This window comes from Diabrotica virgifera, chromosome 9, assembly GCF_917563875.1.
Source record: "Diabrotica virgifera virgifera chromosome 9, PGI_DIABVI_V3a".
In the NCBI taxonomy this organism is placed as follows: domain Eukaryota; kingdom Metazoa; phylum Arthropoda; class Insecta; order Coleoptera; family Chrysomelidae; genus Diabrotica; species Diabrotica virgifera.
The window spans coordinates 53,008,398-53,026,055 of record NC_065451.1 but is presented as its reverse complement, the minus strand read 5'-3'; the positions used below and the strand labels follow the sequence as shown (position 1 = coordinate 53,026,055).

General features: G+C 35.6%; 1 protein-coding gene across 1 annotated transcript in view; it reads left to right on the top strand.

Moving 5' to 3' along the window:
• LOC114327204 (probable multidrug resistance-associated protein lethal(2)03659) overlaps positions 1–17,658 on the top strand; it is a 205,465-nt gene that overhangs the window by 77,165 nt on the left and 110,642 nt on the right. The window contains exon 4 of the mRNA XM_050660975.1: positions 12,764–13,191. Coding sequence (XP_050516932.1) covers positions 12,764–13,191 — 428 coding nt within the window. The remainder of the gene's footprint in view (positions 1–12,763; positions 13,192–17,658) is intronic.

Sequence of the window (17,658 nt, the reverse complement as noted above, 5' to 3'; positions counted from 1 at the left end):
TTAACTAAGTCATTAATATGGAGAAAAGCTCTTCTAGTTATCCCTAAAATCAGGTGGCTTAACCACATGAAGTAATACAGAGGATGTCACATTACCCAGGGCATCCAAAGTAACGGTAAACACAACGCCTCCCAATTCGGTATGTCCTTCGATGGGGAGGGGTGGTGGTATAGCTTGGGGGTCAGATAGGTACCACTCCATTACGAAGTGTGACCGATTTGATCTTCGGACATGTTGGTCTCACTTTTCCATTGGAACACACGAATCCCCCGGGGCTGTGTTTGTACGAGTATGTGTGTGCGTGTGCATGTGTCTGTGCGCGTGCGTGCGAGCGCGCGCGCGTTTGTGTGTGTGTGTGTGTGTGTGTGTGTGTGTGTGTGTGTGTGTGTAAACCCCTACGTTTTCCATGTTTTTTCATAGTCTTTAGTATTCCATTTTCGCCTATCCTTTATAATGATGTGCCAAGGAGAGAGAACCGTAGTGTTTCCATAACTTCTCCTGGTGTACTCCTCTAAAACTCTGGTAGTTTGAGGGTGCATGTCCACTATTTTACGGATTTCTTTCAATAAAATATGTATCCTTGTTTAGGCTCTCCAATCAGAATTCAAAATATCTTATTTGCAGTTCCTAGTTTCGCCTTAAATTTTCTCACTCGTCTCTGAATTTATATTTTAATACATTTTGTTTTCTCATCAATTTTTATTTTTAATGTAGCATTTTCTATTGCTTTAAATATGGCCCACCGGTCAACTAAATCGAAGGCTTTGTGATAGTCAACAAACGCTAAATGTACTGCGACAGTGTATTCATTGCATGTTTCTATCAATGTCCTGAATTGGATATTCTGAATCCGTTCTATAGTGCTATAATATTTGGGAAAATCTGCCTGTTCTGAAGGTTAATCATCATCTTTTCTGGATATATGAAACTTAGATATATTCTGAGCAATTCTCAGCTGGATACACACCTAAGAATCAAGTTTCTAAAATTTTATGTGTACCTTGCATTACTATATGGATGTGAAACCTGGAACAAATGGCCTTTGAGATGTGGTCATATCGTAGAACGCTCAGAATATCTTGGGTTCTACGCATTTCAAACAGAGAAGTCCTAAACAGAGTAGGTCAAGGCAAAGGTCACTTAATGGAGATGATAATAAAGAGGAAACTTGAATAACTGGGTTATATAATGAGGTAGCAAATATAGGATACTGCAGCTAATATTCAACGAAAGGATCGACGGGAGAAGAGGAAATGGTAGGAAGAAATATTCATGGCTCCGAAACTTTCGTTAATAGACTGATTTATCAGCAGAGGAATTATTACATGCCGCACAAGGTCGAGAACGATATCGGCAAATTGTCATGGAAGCTACCAACCCGTAAAATTTGAGCACGGTACTTAAAGAAGAAGAAGAAGTAGTTAATAAAAACAAATTTTAAAATGATATAGATACACTGTATACAGTCGTGTGAAAAAAATTCGATCCATGACATTATGTATTTACCATTTTTCGAAATGTGCCTTCATTATATCTTATATGGCTAAAGATAGCTTATACCGATTACGACACTAACCAGGGTACTTTGTTGAGAATGCAAAAATAAATAATCACACTTTTATAAAAAACAACTTTTTTATAATAAAACCTTTTTATTGTTCATAGGAAAGAATATAAAATAATTTAACGATAAACGAGTTAACGATAAAATGCTTAAAATTCCAAAAATTACACTCTAATAAAAGTAGTTACTTATGAAACAGTCCGTGAAGTACGCTTTTTGCAAACGCACGCGATTTTTGGAGCACGAGCGACAACGGAGCGAGTGATATACATCGCGTAAGTTCGCAAAAGTACTTCACGCACAGTTTCATACAATATTTTATCCACGATAAACAAATAAAACAACTGTAACTCTTCGTCACTGGAATTCATTTCTATTCTACAATTTTTTTAACTTTGACATTTAAAAATCCTAACTATCATACTTTCAAACCACAAAACTAACAAAATTTTGTTGTAAGTCATTGCCCATATTGTCATCACCATGACAAGGCGAAAGTTAAGGATATTTGATTATATGAAAGTGTGCCAAAAAACCCATTGAACATGTGCGAAAAAGTAAATCCCATTTAAAATACATTGTTACTTCACGCACACTTTAAACTCTTCACACACTGCTATCTATAATGACAGTTTTCACAAACTAAAAACTTATACATAAAATGACATAGAGTAGATAAAGTACTTTTTATACTATCACGGTTTTGTTATTGTACATGTACATATGTAGAACACAACATGTTTGGAAAGAATAATTAACTTATAAAATATGAATTTTTAGTAGGTTTATTAACTGTTATTTATAATTATGATTCCAAAAATTATACTAGTAAAAAATAGTCTTTTTTATAATACCACGGTTGTTTAAAATGGTATATATAATTTTAAGTATATAAACTTTTAATTATTTATTAAAACAATTAAAAAAGATACGCAACAGCCGGGTTCCAACTGGGGACCTCTCGATCTGCAGTATAATGCCACTGAGGCACCATCAATTTGTAGATATCGATTTATTAACGTACTTTAAAATGGGTCTCGGTGAATTCGTAACTATTTTAATCACCCATCCTAATTACAGGCCAACTCGTAACTCTGGCGCGCAGGTAATTCTTCGATAACCCACTAACTACCGGTGAATTAGTAACTTTCATTTTTAAGTAATGTTGATAATTGAATACCGGCATTCCAGGTATGTACCTGTAAAAATTACTCTCTTTGAAGATGGTGCAAAAGGTATTCATCATTTATGTATTGTCTCTTGGAAGAGTTACTAGAGAAAATCCAAATAAATGTTGTGAAAATGACTGAAATTCTTGTAACAGATAACAGATTTCGTAATGAGTGCACATGGGTGTAAGTTATTGGTGGTAAATAATTTTAAATTTCGATTAAAGAAAGTGCTAAAAAGTGGAAAATATTTTTGGTACTGTTCTGCATCTGGTTGCAAGGCAACCTGTTATACCGACGGAATCATACGGCCTGCTATCATACGGCTCCTATTTTCATTTAAAAAAATCATCGATTGCGTCATCACGCCCAGATGGATGACGGCACTAGTATGATATGTATACCAAAAAATTAGAATTTAAAAATAAAAATCGACTTATTTCGGGATTTATCTCCAGAGACGCCCATTCTCGAGAAAATGAATTTATTCCAACTCAAACGTCCTCACTGTATTTGTTTATAAGCCAAAAAATTGTTTATAACTTTAAAACAGTGCTGAGGCCTCTTAGATAATCCGATTTTAATTCTGTAAAGTGTATTAGATATGTAGAGAGCCGCTTTATATGTGAAAAAATTAGAAAACTTCTAAATGGTCTACTTTCTGTTCAGAAAGTTTTTAAAAAATTTGAACTTTTTTAAAAAAATTTAGATTGCAAAATTATTATGCAAAATCTATCAAGTCGATTTTAATGAAATTTGGTGGACGATTTAAGTACACTATAATGATTTTCTATGCGAATTACGAAGGTTCTAAGTGCAACCAAAGTTGTTAAAAACACTGAATAAAAAGAGGCTTATTTTGCCCCTTTATTTTGTATTTATTGCTATTTTGCAGAAAGGGTAATAATTTAAGACATTTTTAACTAGTCGTATATCATAAAAAATTCAATTATCTTTATTTTAATTCCCTACGACTTTGCTCCAAAATGAATCGTTTTAAAGTTATAAGAAAAGAATGTAGAAAAAATTAATGTTTTTCGAAATTTTTAAATATTTTAATTTTTTTATTAATGTTCCGGGCATATTTGAGAAGGAGCATAAATCAATTATCAGTATTGAAGTTGTCACCTAAATTTATCTGCAAAAATCCGGATGCCATCTCGCACATCCACAAATAGACGCTTTTTTACAGATCCGCCCTGGTCTATACATATAATATTGTTTCAATCAAAAGAGATTTCAATTTTTGTTTTTTTTTATGGTACATATAATACACAACATGTTTTTAAGCAAACCAAGAACCATTCGCTTACATAATAATATATGCTATATGCCCCGTGTTGGCTTATTCCGTTACTGTTCAAATTTATTTCTTACCTTTTAACCTAACAACTATAAAACAATGGTTTCGAATTCACCTGTATAAAGTTGCGAGTTAGTCAGGTAGAAAAGTTACGAATTGGCCGGTGTACATTTTGATTTAAAAAAGTTTGTCATTAAGAGTTACGAGTTGGCGCGTGTTCCTTTAAAATATCATTGCATTAGTCACATTTTTAAAATAGTTTGAAATTAAAAAAAAATCGATTTATCCATAGAGTGTGATTGGTCAGTGGGGTAAAGCTTTGTAGATCCGTTATAAGTAATAGATAGTAATAAAAGTTAATAACAAAAATTGTAGCCAACTTTGATTACAGATTGATAATCAGTAATTGTAAATTGTAAAGTTTAGACAATTATTCAGCCATGGCTTACTTAAAATTTTAAAGATTTAGACCCGTAATAATTAATAATTTTGCTCTGAAAAATGAAAATATCTCGAAAACTAATAAATTTACACATAGGGAGGGAATGTTATACAAAAATTAGTATGGTAATGGTACTTATCGATAATGATATAAAATATAGGGTGTTCTATATAAAATTACTGAACAAATAATGTACTTGCGTTTTGACTTACCCTGTATTCAATATAAAGAAAATTAGCAAAACAAACATTTACGAAAATGTTGACAATAAATTAAAAAGTATGACGTCAATAAACCATTAACCTTGTGCTTGCTTTTATTTAAACAGGTAGTTAAACTTGTTACGATTTTCATATAAAACTGGTTATAACTTTGTAAATACCCCGTATAACATAGCAAACTTTTATATTTTTGTAATCGAAAAGTTACTAAAATTTCGAATATAAAATAAAATACAGGGTATCTATTAAAAAAAAACATAAGTTTGGTCTGCGACTATGTTATCGAACACCCTGTAACATTCTAACTAATTTTGTAATATGAAGCTCAAAGTTCGCTACAATTTTTGTTATTAAGTTTTATCGCTATACATTACTATAACGGATCTACGGAGCTTCACCCCACTATATAATTAATCACCATGTATAATAGCAGTTAAATATTGCACTGTTAGCTAGTTTTAAGCTATCGTGAAAATTTCAGGTGTCTAGGTAGCCTAGAACTATTTTTAAAATGGATTACAAAATTTGCGGAGCCCGTGACACCAACCAAGCCAAGTATATAAAAAGGTTTTAAAATAGCAACTAACTACGATGATAACAGCCAAAATATTATAATATCTCAGGGAGATCATGAGGAACTGCGAGAGATATAGATTGCTGCAACTAATCTTCTGCTCAATAAGGAAAAGTAGGAAAACGATGACCAAGGAGGCGAAGGATTTTCTGGTTGAAAGATCTACGTAGTTATTTCAACACAACAACCAAAAATCTTTTCAAATCAGCAGTGTGCAAAGTACAAATTGCCATGATGGTCGCCAACCTCCGAAACGGATAGGCACTACAAGAAGAAGATTTACATCTAATTTCTCTCCTTAAATTAATGCTCACTCTCTAAGTGAATTATTCCATTTTCTTAATTATTTATATCAATTTACAGTGCCGGCAAAAAAATCTTTACATTGCCAAATAAATCACCAAATTTGAAGACAATTTGCATGCGTTTTGTCTGCGCTTGGTGGGGTGGGTATGGGAGGGAGGATAGCGTACTTGAGAAGGCAATTATCTTTAGTTTACGGACCGCTTGGCTTATTAAGGGTGTTCTGCGCGTTTGCACTGTAAACAGTTGGATTTGTGCGCGTAGTCAGTGTTAAACTTCGTCTCATTTACCGCGTAAAGTTTGAGATCGTCAAATTCTGAATTGAACTGACAAATATGGGTCGAAAGAAACTCACAAAAGAGGAGAAGGTTTGTGCTTTAAAATTACTGAAGAAATGGGACGAAAGTTTCTTGGGAAAGTTTCTGATATTGGTGCTTCAAGAGAGGCTATTTATCAACCAAAACGTTGCAGCCGAACGTTTCAGTTGATAAATACCCCTCTTGAAGCACCAATATCACGTGCTACGGTAATTACAGAGTCTCCTTTCTCCAGTAATGTTAAAGCACGAACCTTCCCCTCTTTTGTGCGTTTCGTTCGACCCATATGTGTCAGTTCAATTTAGAATTTGACGATCTTAAACTTTACGCGGTAAATGAGACGAAGTTTAACTCTGACTACCCGCACAAAGCCAACTGTTTACAGTGCAAACGCGCAGAGTACCCCAAATAAGCCAAGTGGTCCGTAAACTACAGATAATTGCCGTCGCAATTACGGTATCCCCTCTACCCTACCCTCCCCTCCAAGCGCAGACAGAACGCATGCAAATTGTCTTCAAATTTGGTGGTTTATTTGGCAATGTAAAGATTTTTTTTGCCGGCACTGTATATTATTGATCTATTGTTAATTTTCTTCATTTAATTCTTTCTTTTGAAGCGTTTTACATGTCTGCTCATATGGGAACAAGGAAAGACTATCTATAGAGATACTGGGGGGTAAGAATGGGGCTAAAGAAGAAGAAGCAGACACATAAAGCCTCGTTGCGGGACGGCAGCTCATTTGTTGTGCGGGAGCTAGGTCGTAGATTCGTTAGGGAGGGTGAAGGGGTGTTAAGATGACTAAACTACCATAACAAATACAAAGGGTACTTACTCTGACTAGAGGATCTTTCTACTATTTAAAAAACAGGACGCCGTTCGAAACAAATCCTCTGGTTCATATATGGGTACTTACTAAGACTTTTTCTCACTTACGGGGTACCAAATGGGGGGACATTCATCATTGATTCCTCTTTGGGGTTAGACTGGGCAACATTATCTCAATACTGGCTTCTATGCCACATTCTTTTTCTTCTACTCTAAAACTTACACACAGTTGCATTAGAATTTAGTTAAAATTTTTCCAAAACAAGGTTACAGAAATAAAATGGTAGATACACTTACAAAACGTTTATTCAAAACTTTAAACTCTTACCAGGTTTATTCAAAATTTTACTACAAAAACAATGATTACAAACAAAACAATTACAATTGAACTTGTTGGGCAGTATATGTCAAATAAAATTTGACCTATTTATTTCAACACAAGATTTGACGTAGCTGTCAAATGTCATAAGTCACTGCCTTTTTTTACCATTATGAAAGCAAATTTCTTTATACAATTATTTACCAGCAATTTATCCACTTGAAATTTAGTAAAATTAAAAAAACGTATCATACCTTAAAAACAAAAAAAACTCTTCGTCACAGTCACAAACTACAGGGGAGGGGTTCATCAACAAACAGGGTCATCGAACTGAGGCAGGGGGCAGGGGGAGGACATGGCTTCTTTCTTCAATTTCAGGGCAATGGGGACTTGGAGACTTCATTTCTGGGAACTGGAAACAAAACATCACGGGACAGGAACGACATTTCTTCGACATTTCTTCGATGAAATCAGGGCTTGACCATCATACATAACACAGGAAAAAATGGGCAACAATGCCGGTTTGTAGAACTGCGTGTTTGACTCTCAAGAGGCTTCGATTTTCCATTAAATCCATCACTATATGTGGAAAAAAATCCTCTCAGAGCACTCACCACACATTCAGATCTTCACAGCGACCATTCTACATTTTACCGGCGGGGAACAAAGGGACTACGCCCTACTTCGAGCGAGTACCAGCCGAGGAGATGCTATCACCTTGGGACGTAAAGCTGGACTAATTTGCGCTTCGCTCTGAAGCTACTACAGGGGAAAAATACGACGGAAGTACCGAGCGATTTTGATCCTTAGGGATGCTTAGTTGACAAGAACTCAACTTTCAGTTCAACATTTCTTCTAGAAAGTTCTTCTACGCATCAGCCATTTCTTACAAATAGTAACACATTGAAATGTTATGCAATACTTCATGGCTGTGTACAGGGTCGGCTTGGGATATTTTTGATGATATTCAACTTCACAAAATAAATTAAAAAAATAGACATTCTTTTTGGGAATTGGGATTTTAAATTAATGTTGGAGTTTTTTCAAACGCTACAAAGCCTCCGCGCAAAAGAGAAACCTGGATAAGATTATCCAGTTTTCGATAACAAACAGAAAAAAATCCAACATGGACATCTTAGGTGTGACAGGATGACAATATCAAAATATTTAGATAATGGCTAGTGGGGATTAAACAAAACAAAAAGGTCGTTAGGGATTGGGCTAGCGTGCCATCAATCGCCAGACTCTTTAAAGTCGAGTAGACTTAAATGTTTATTGACTCTACAAAGAACTGTAGGTGACAAGAGTTTCTGTGCCTTGGGAAAGAAACTAAACTTGTGCCCTGTGTGGACCTCGCTGACATCCACAGCAGTAACACAAGTGACATACCAGGGCAGACACAGCCTTGTCACCTCGTTGCCTAACCGCGAGCGGTTCTCAAAAACTAAAAAAATATGACAGATATACATCTGCCCAAACTCAGCTAACACCTAGCGAGTTTCACGGGACATTTTGGCAACGGTTCTGCAAAATGAGGATTTAGACAATCCAGTCTAAATACCTCAGTGAGACAAAATCTCACCAACAACTTACCTCAACAACTCATTCAAATAAGACAGGGCTAGACAAAGGGGTATATGACAAAAACAAGGACTAAAATCAAGACAATATTAACAAGGGGGGAGGGGGGATACGTGTGACAACGACAAAAGACCAAAAAGACTAGTATACTGGGTTCAAACAGGATTTCAAACTTTTTAAACAAGACTAAGGGAAATGAACGCAACATATGATATAGAGAACACTACATCATTACGTTTTCACTCAACAGTCCAATCTAGGACATAAGAACCTTTCATGAATGTTCACTAGACAACTCTCTCATTTTCAAATCACAAACTGGGGAAGACTTCATTTTCATTTTCAAAACAGGGCTACACTTCACTTTTCGAAACAGGGGATGAAAGCAACACGCAAGGGGAAGACCAAAGGGACATTGGAAAGTATGACAGTCCTGACGAACAACCGCTTCCATTTATCGACCGAAAGCAAGCTTCACCTGTACTCAACGCGGCCAGATCCTAACCTCACCAGCCTTGTCACAGCTTCTGCTCTTGGCCTACTTTCAATCAACAAACAGAAAAGAGGTCAACTAACTATTCGCCAAAAAAATCAAACTCCAGCACGGACACGGGCTAACAAACAACACGGGCTAATAGACAACACGGGCTAATAGACAACACGGGACAACAGACAACGGGCTCTAAAATTTCCAGACAAAACAGGGATAGACAAACAAACAGACAACATACTCAATGACTTCTAGATATACTCAGGGGCTTACAAACACAAACAATATTGAAATTTGGTTCCTATATGAGCTCACACGGGATAAGACATTTCTTGCTCCGACTACTAATGAAAGTGTTCACAGATAGCTGAACAACACTTCCTTCATCACGAGTATTACACTTGTGACATGTCAGATACAAAAAGACATACTTCATTCACGGGGGGACTTCTACTACTTCACTTCACGGGCTCTTTTCAACCAACCTCTGGCATCCTTTTGACACCTACAAAGATAGATTAGTCAAAAAAAAACAAGGGGCAACACAGACAAGGGGGGGGGGGGCTTTTTCTTGAATAAGTGGGGGGCCTCTCGACGGTTTCCCTCTTCACTTCTTCATGAATAAGTGGGGGGCCTCTCCACGGTTTCCCTCTTCACTTCTTCATGGGGCCACTTCTCAAGGGGTGACTTCTTGAATAAGTGGGGGGCCTCTCCACGGTTTCCCTCTTCACTTCTTCACGGGGCCACTTCTCAAAGGGATGACTTCTCAAGGGGATGACTTCTCCAACTAACCTGTGGCATGACATACACCAACAGAGATAGGCTTCGCTGGAAAAACAAGGGACTACTCTCACACAGACTATACGGGGCTAAGCTCATACACGGACCATACCAACAACATCACACATCTACTCAAATGACCAAATCAATAAATCACAAAAAACGATTATTCTGTAAAAAACTGTTGATCTATAGGAATACATGCTAAAAATACAACATACTGTTATACTTCATAAGTGGATTCAATATTCAAATATTTAACGTTACTTTTTACCAAAATTTTCAAAAAAAATTTTACGTTACTTTTTTATTCAACTGTTTGTCTATATATTTCATCAATATTTTCAAAAAAATTCAAATCACTGCTTTCATCATGGGTACAATATCAATACAATACAGTTAGTACGCTACAATAACATACAATTCTGTTCTACGATACATACAATACAATACAATACCAGTATACATATGGGGTTACAAGTTAAATACACTATGATGTATGAAATGGTACATGCCTATACAATCAACAGCATGACCAAATCAACATCACAACAAAATGTGTACATACTTACACCTCTTTGGAAAAATTATTAACTTCTGCAACAAAAACTACAAAAATGGGCTCTTTCATGGGGACTAACAGACTGAAACAGTTTCGGGGGCACTAAAAGACATGAAACAGTTTCTGGGGGCAAGACAAGAGGAATCTGGGCTAAACTACTTGGGAAGACTGGGGCGATATTTACTCAGGTCAAACTTCAGGGTGTACGTTACAAATGTAACACTAAGTGGGGGGTGGCTAAAGACATTGGGGACTAGTAGATAGGCTAACTACTAGTTGAACATGTCTACAAGCTAGACTTGTAACAATGGGCATACAAAACATGACAAGAGTCGAGCTTCCATGTTGTCGGAAACACCTGCACCACAAACTGAGATCGGCTGCCCAAGACGGGCACTGCCTAACAGTTGTAGTACAAATGAGACCGAAAGGAGGCTAAAAGGACATGGTAGTGGGCACATGCTAATGGGGTCTGAGGGAGGCAAAAAAAGATACGGGCTCGACACGTTGGGTGCCAGTTGAAGCGTTTTGCGTACAACTGGAGCCGGAAGGAGGCTAAAAATGAGTCGGCCTCACACGTTGGGTGCCAGTTGAAGCGTTTAACTGGACAAGACAACAACTGGATATTGAAGGAGGCAGAAAAATGAATCGGCCCCACGTTCTAGGGCGACAGTTGAAGCGTTTTGCGTGTCTGCTCATATGGGAACAAGGAAAGACTATCTATAGAGATACTGGGGGGTAAGAATGGGGCTAAAGAAGAAGAAGCAGACACATAAAGCCTCGTTGCGGGACGGCAGCTCATTTGTTGTGCGGGAGCTAGGTCGTAGATTCGTTAGGGAGGGTGAAGGGGTGTTAAGATGACTAAACTACCATAACAAATACAAAGGGTACTTACTCTGACTAGAGGATCTTTCTACTATTTAAAAAACAGGACGCCGTTCGAAACAAATCCTCTGGTTCATATATGGGTACTTACTAAGACTTTTTCTCACTTACGGGGTACCAAATGGGGGGACATTCATCATTGATTCCTCTTTGGGGTTAGACTGGGCAACATTATCTCAATACTGGCTTCTATGCCAGATTCTTTTTCTTCTACTCTAAAACTTACACACAGTTGCATTAGAATTTAGTTAAAATTTTTCCAAAACAAGGTTACAGAAATAAAATGGTAGATACACTTACAAAACGTTTATTCAAAACTTTAAACTCTTACCAGGTTTATTCAAAATTTTACTACAAAAACAATGATTACAAACAAAACAATTACAATTGAACTTGTTGGGCAGTATATGTCAAATAAAATTTGACCTATTTATTTCAACACAAGATTTGACGTAGCTGTCAAATGTCATAAGTCACTGCCTTTTTTTACCATTATGAAAGCAAATTTCTTTATACAATTATTTACCAGCAATTTATCCACTTGAAATTTAGTAAAATTAAAAAAACGTATCATACCTTAAAAACAAAAAAAAACTCTTCGTCACAGTCACAAACTACAGGGGAGGGGTTCATCAACAAACAGGGTCATCGAACTGAGGCAGGGGGCAGGGGGAGGACATGGCTTCTTTCTTCAATTTCAGGGCAATGGGGACTTGGAGACTTCATTTCTGGGAACTGGAAACAAAACATCACGGGACAGGAACGACATTTCTTCGACATTTCTTCGATGAAATCAGGGCTTGACCATCATACATAACACAGGAAAAAATGGGCAACAATGCCGGTTTGTAGAACTGCGTGTTTGACTCTCAAGAGGCTTCGATTTTCCATTAAATCCATCACTATATGTGGAAAAAAATCCTCTCAGAGCACTCACCACACATTCAGATCTTCACAGCGACCATTCTACATTTTACCGGCGGGGAACAAAGGGACTACGCCCTACTTCGAGCGAGTACCAGCCGAGGAGATGCTATCACCTTGGGACGTAAAGCTGGACTAATTTGCGCTTCGCTCTGAAGCTACTACAGGGGAAAAATACGACGGAAGTACCGAGCGATTTTGATCCTTAGGGATGCTTAGTTGACAAGAACTCAACTTTCAGTTCAACATTTCTTCTAGAAAGTTCTTCTACGCATCAGCCATTTCTTACAAATAGTAACACATTGAAATGTTATGCAATACTTCATGGCTGTGTACAGGGTCGGCTTGGGATATTTTTGATGATATTCAACTTCACAAAATAAATTAAAAAAATAGACATTCTTTTTGGGAATTGGGATTTTAAATTAATGTTGGAGTTTTTTCAAACGCTACACTTTAGTTTGACGTTCTTCAGTTAAGTTGAAACAATGTTTTTTTTTTCAGAATGACCCAACCATTTATAATATCAAAACTACTAACGATTTATGAAAAGGATCCCAAAGAAAATATCAATGATGTTTATTTGTACTCAGGATTGATAATAGCCACTTCATTGGTCAGCGTAATCCTGCTCCATAAATTCAATTTTGCAATGATGCAAGTTGGTATGAAGATGAGAATAGCTTCGTGTTCTTTGATATATAGGAAAGCTTTAAGACTTAGCAAATCTGCTCTAGCAGAAACTACCATTGGGCAGATGGTAAATTTACTTTCTAATGATGTAGGAAGATTTGATCAAGCTGCACATCATCTTCATTACTTCTATATCGCTCCAATACAGGCACTTATTGTGATGGTGTTTTTATATCTCTTTGCTGGATGGACAGCACTTCTTGGAACTATATTTTTGTTACTCTCTATACCCTTACAATGTAAGTATTAATGTAAGATAATTCAACTTTGGATTTCAGTATAAAGCTAGTTAGTCCAGAAAGCCACTGCGCATCCGCTAGGAAAAATATTCTAATTCGGATTTTTTGCACAATCTTACTCAAAAAGGACTCCTTTTAACAAATTTGCATGTTGCCAGGACCAAAAGGTGGTCAAAAATTTTTTAAACGTTTTTTTTTGTTTTTTTTTCCTAAAATTATTTTCTTTGCATGAAAAAAAGTTTTTTTAGGTTTTCTGGATCATTCCAAACAGAAAAGGTCTTTAGTGGCTTTTCTCTAAAAATGATAGTTTTTGACATATCAGCGATTAAAAATTGAAAAATTGCGAAATCGGCCATTTTTAACCCTCAAAAACTATGTGAAAAACTTAAAATTTTAATGCTGTCAAGGTAGGTAGATATTCTTTAAACATCGATTGATCAAATCCCGAAGAGTTTTTTGAAATACAATATTCAAAACTTCTTTATTTTTTAATTGCTAATCAAGCGTGCGCGACACTATTTTCCACCGGCAGTATGGTGCAAATGAAAGGAATAAATTCGTTATTTCGTAAACGGGCGACTTAGTTATGATATTGTGGCATATATGGTATACTAGTGACGTCATCCGTCTGGGCGTGATGACGTAATCGATGATTTTTTTAAATAAGAATAGGGGTCGTGTGGTAGCTCATTTGAAAGGTTCTTTAATTCTTTATTCAGTAATGTAAACATTTACATAATTATTTTTACAGGGTGTCCTGCTACTTCTTTTTTGTCAAATAATTTAATTTAATAAAAATTTTTTGGACACCCTGTATACATAATTATGTAAATGTTTATATTACTGAATAGAGAATTGAAGAACCTTTCAAATGAGCTAGCACACGACCCCTATTCTCATTTAAAAAAATCATTGATTACGTCCTCACGCCCAGATGGATGACGTCACTAGTATACCATGTATGCCACAATATCATAACTTAAAAATAAAAATCGACCTGTTTCGGGATCTTTCCTTAAAGTCGCCGGTTTATGAAATAACGAATTTATTCCTTTCATTTGCACCATCCTGTCGGTGGAAAATAGTGTCGCGCACGCTTGATAAGCAATTAAAAAACAAAGGAGTTTTGAATATTGTATTGCAAAAAACTCTTCAGGATTTCATCAATCGATGTTTAAAGAATATCTACCTACCTTGGTAACATTGAAATTTTCAGTTTTTCACATAGTTTTTGAGGGTTAAAAATGGCCGATTTCGCAATTTTTCAATTTTTTAATCGCTTATATGTCAAGAACTATCATTTTTAGAGAAAAGTCACTAAAGACCTTTTCTGTTTGGAATGATCCAAGAAACCTAAAAAAACATTTTTCCATGCAAAAAAAAATAATTTTAGGAAAAAAACAAAAAAAAAACGTTCAAATAATTTTTGACCACCTTTTGGTCCTGGCAACATGCGAATTTGATAAAAGGAGTCCTTTTTGAGTAAGATTGTGCAAAAAATCCGAATTAGAATATTTTTCCTAGCGGATGCGCAGTGGCTTTCTGGACTAAGTATCTATTTAAAATAATGATATAAAAATATTAGGAAATTATAGTCTTGCAATTCGACTTATCCGTAGTAGTTCTATTATATAACTCTTTATGTCATCGCCAAAATCTTAGAATTATAAATTCATGACTGTATATGTTATTGCCATTCTTCTAATATTAACATTAAAAACACAATTAATTTATAACATTTATATACTTAACCGTGCATATTTATATTATCGACTGACCCTATAAAATTTAATTTTCCTTATCTGCATAGTCAAATCATTCTTCAAAAAATTATTCTACATCGCCGTTGGATTCTCTGGCCAGATCACTCGTCAAGTCAAGATATCGCTAAGTTTTGATTATGGGCGTAGCAAAGCATTCGTAATATTGCCCGTAATATGTGGTTCCCCCTGGAACCTTGTCGGGAATAGAATTGAAACTTTTCTACAACTTACAGTACTCCGAGACTCTATTTAGGGACTTTAATAAAAATAGATCATCCACTCCCGTCAAATATCGACCGTGTCTCCGACATACATTGTCTCGTCATCTTTTGTCTTGTACCTGTGTCTTCTTAATTCTTCTTTTTTTATATTTTCTTTCAAAAGAGAAAGTCGGCAGCAACTTTGTTTTTCAACGAAGACATTTTTTCGTTAAGGGATAAAATCACAAGTGATCTTATAAATCTTAAGAACATTTTTTAGCCGTTAGTCTTTTAGCCGTTGGACTAATTTAGCTCTTTTCCTAACAGAATTTAATTCTCTATCTTCCAGTTCACTTTAAATATTGACTTATTAGATATTACACTCTTTCCCTCTTCAGCGCTATACATATTTATGTTTCTGAATCGTTTCCTATTATTTAAGCTGTTAACGTATTATTGCCATGAACAAAAAGAGAGCGACGTTGACAGACACTTTAGCGTTTGTCCATATTCCGATATGTCCACTACACATTATTTGGTTTAAACTTTCCAAAACTCTTTTCCATAATGTAATCTCACTTACCTATGATTTCCGAGCATATTATGAGTTCCTAGCAACTAGCTCACAAACTTTCTGCAAAACAAGCCGCTACTTCTAAAGTTCTCTCTTACTTACTCATTCCCCTTCACTTGAGACGGAGCATATGGCGTCAGTTGTCTGACTTCATTCTGTTCTATCCTTTGCACTGATCTTTATTTCTGTCCAGGTTTTCCCAATAGCATTAATTTCTTTCTCGGCACTTCGTTTCCACGTTTCGACGCAGGGCCCCCGCAAGGTTGAGCGGCGCCCGCGTGCGGGACATATTTTAGCGCCCTTTAAATCCACTACATACAGTGCGCTGGAATAAGTGTTACCCCTCCTTAATAACCTATTTATTTCTAGCACATACGCAAAACACTCGGACAGGTCGATTTCTGAAATAATCAAAGTATATTATAACATTAATGTTTCGAACTTTACGCGATCCCTCTTCAGATGATAGGCAAAACTTTGATTTTTCTAAATGGGAACGTATATCATGTGATAGCTCATTTAAAAGTGTTTGAAATACTGATTACAAAAATGTATAATACTTTAATCCTTTTTAAGAGCGTAGGCGCAAAATTTCGATCGAATTGTTTTTAAACGTTATCACTGTCACCTGAAGAGGGACCGCGTAAAGTTCGAAACATTGATGCTATAATATACTACCTATGATTATTTTAAAAATCGACCTGTCCGAGCGTTTTGCTTATGTGCTAAAAATTAATAAGTTATTAAGTAACACTTATTCCAGCGCACTGTATATACAGTTATGAAAAAAATCTATATTTTTTAATTTTTTACTTGTAATAAAACAACAGAAATTGCAAGAACTCAAATTTTACTTTTCTTGTAACTGATTTGCTAATGATGGCAAAAGAAACAAATAAAACATTCATATGTTAATTAAATCTAGAAATCGGTACCTTAAATCTAAATCGAATTAAATGAACCAGGGGTGTCATTTCAAATTTTGATTTGGGGTGGGGGGGGGGGGGACAAGCAGTAGAAGAAGGATGAAAATTTTACTGTAGGTATACATATACATCACATACAGTACCAGTACAGTAGGTACTGTACTGTTTTACTTTACAAATTGATACTGTAGTTATTTTGTTCCATTAGTAATGAATCATTAATATATATTATAAAGTTTATGCTCCTAATTATTACAAATAAATTATTATAGTCATTTTGTAAATTCCAATATTATAGAGAAGGGGCAAATGCCCCTCCTGACTCTATCAAATGACGCCCCTGAAATGGGTATTTTTCTAGATATGACTGTAGCAAATTCTTTTATAATATGTATCTTTAAAGTTAATTTTATTGATTAGTTTTTGCTTTATAACTAATATTGCCAAACTAGATAATCTTTTCTCTGCCATAGTAGACCTCAAATAATTTTTAATTAAAATTTTGAAAATGATCTCTCACCAGAAGCAACAGACACAGGTAAAGTGAGGAGGATTCTGAATGAAATACTGATATTTGGTAAAGATGAAGTTAAATATTTTCAAATATATATTGAAGATTATGAAGAGGATTTGATGAGTCGTGCAATGAAAATAATTTTAAAGCTTTTATCTCACTAAATAAATCAGTTTCACCAATATCCGCCTCTGTTCCGACTGGATCAGTTAGCATTTGTTGAAGATCAAGACAGTTTTAGTTTTTACACAAAACAAGACAGTTTTTAGACAAAATATCTATCTATATTTAGTACACGATGTACTAAAAAACCAATAATATCATATTAAATCTACTATTTGAGTACGGTCCTGACAATGATAATATACATCACGTTGTAAACCGCTGCGATATTTATCAGTTTTTAAGTGATAAACAGTTTAAAATTATTTTGTTAGTTCCTCCACATTGTTATAGTGGAAACACCATGTAAACCCCGCAAACCTGACGT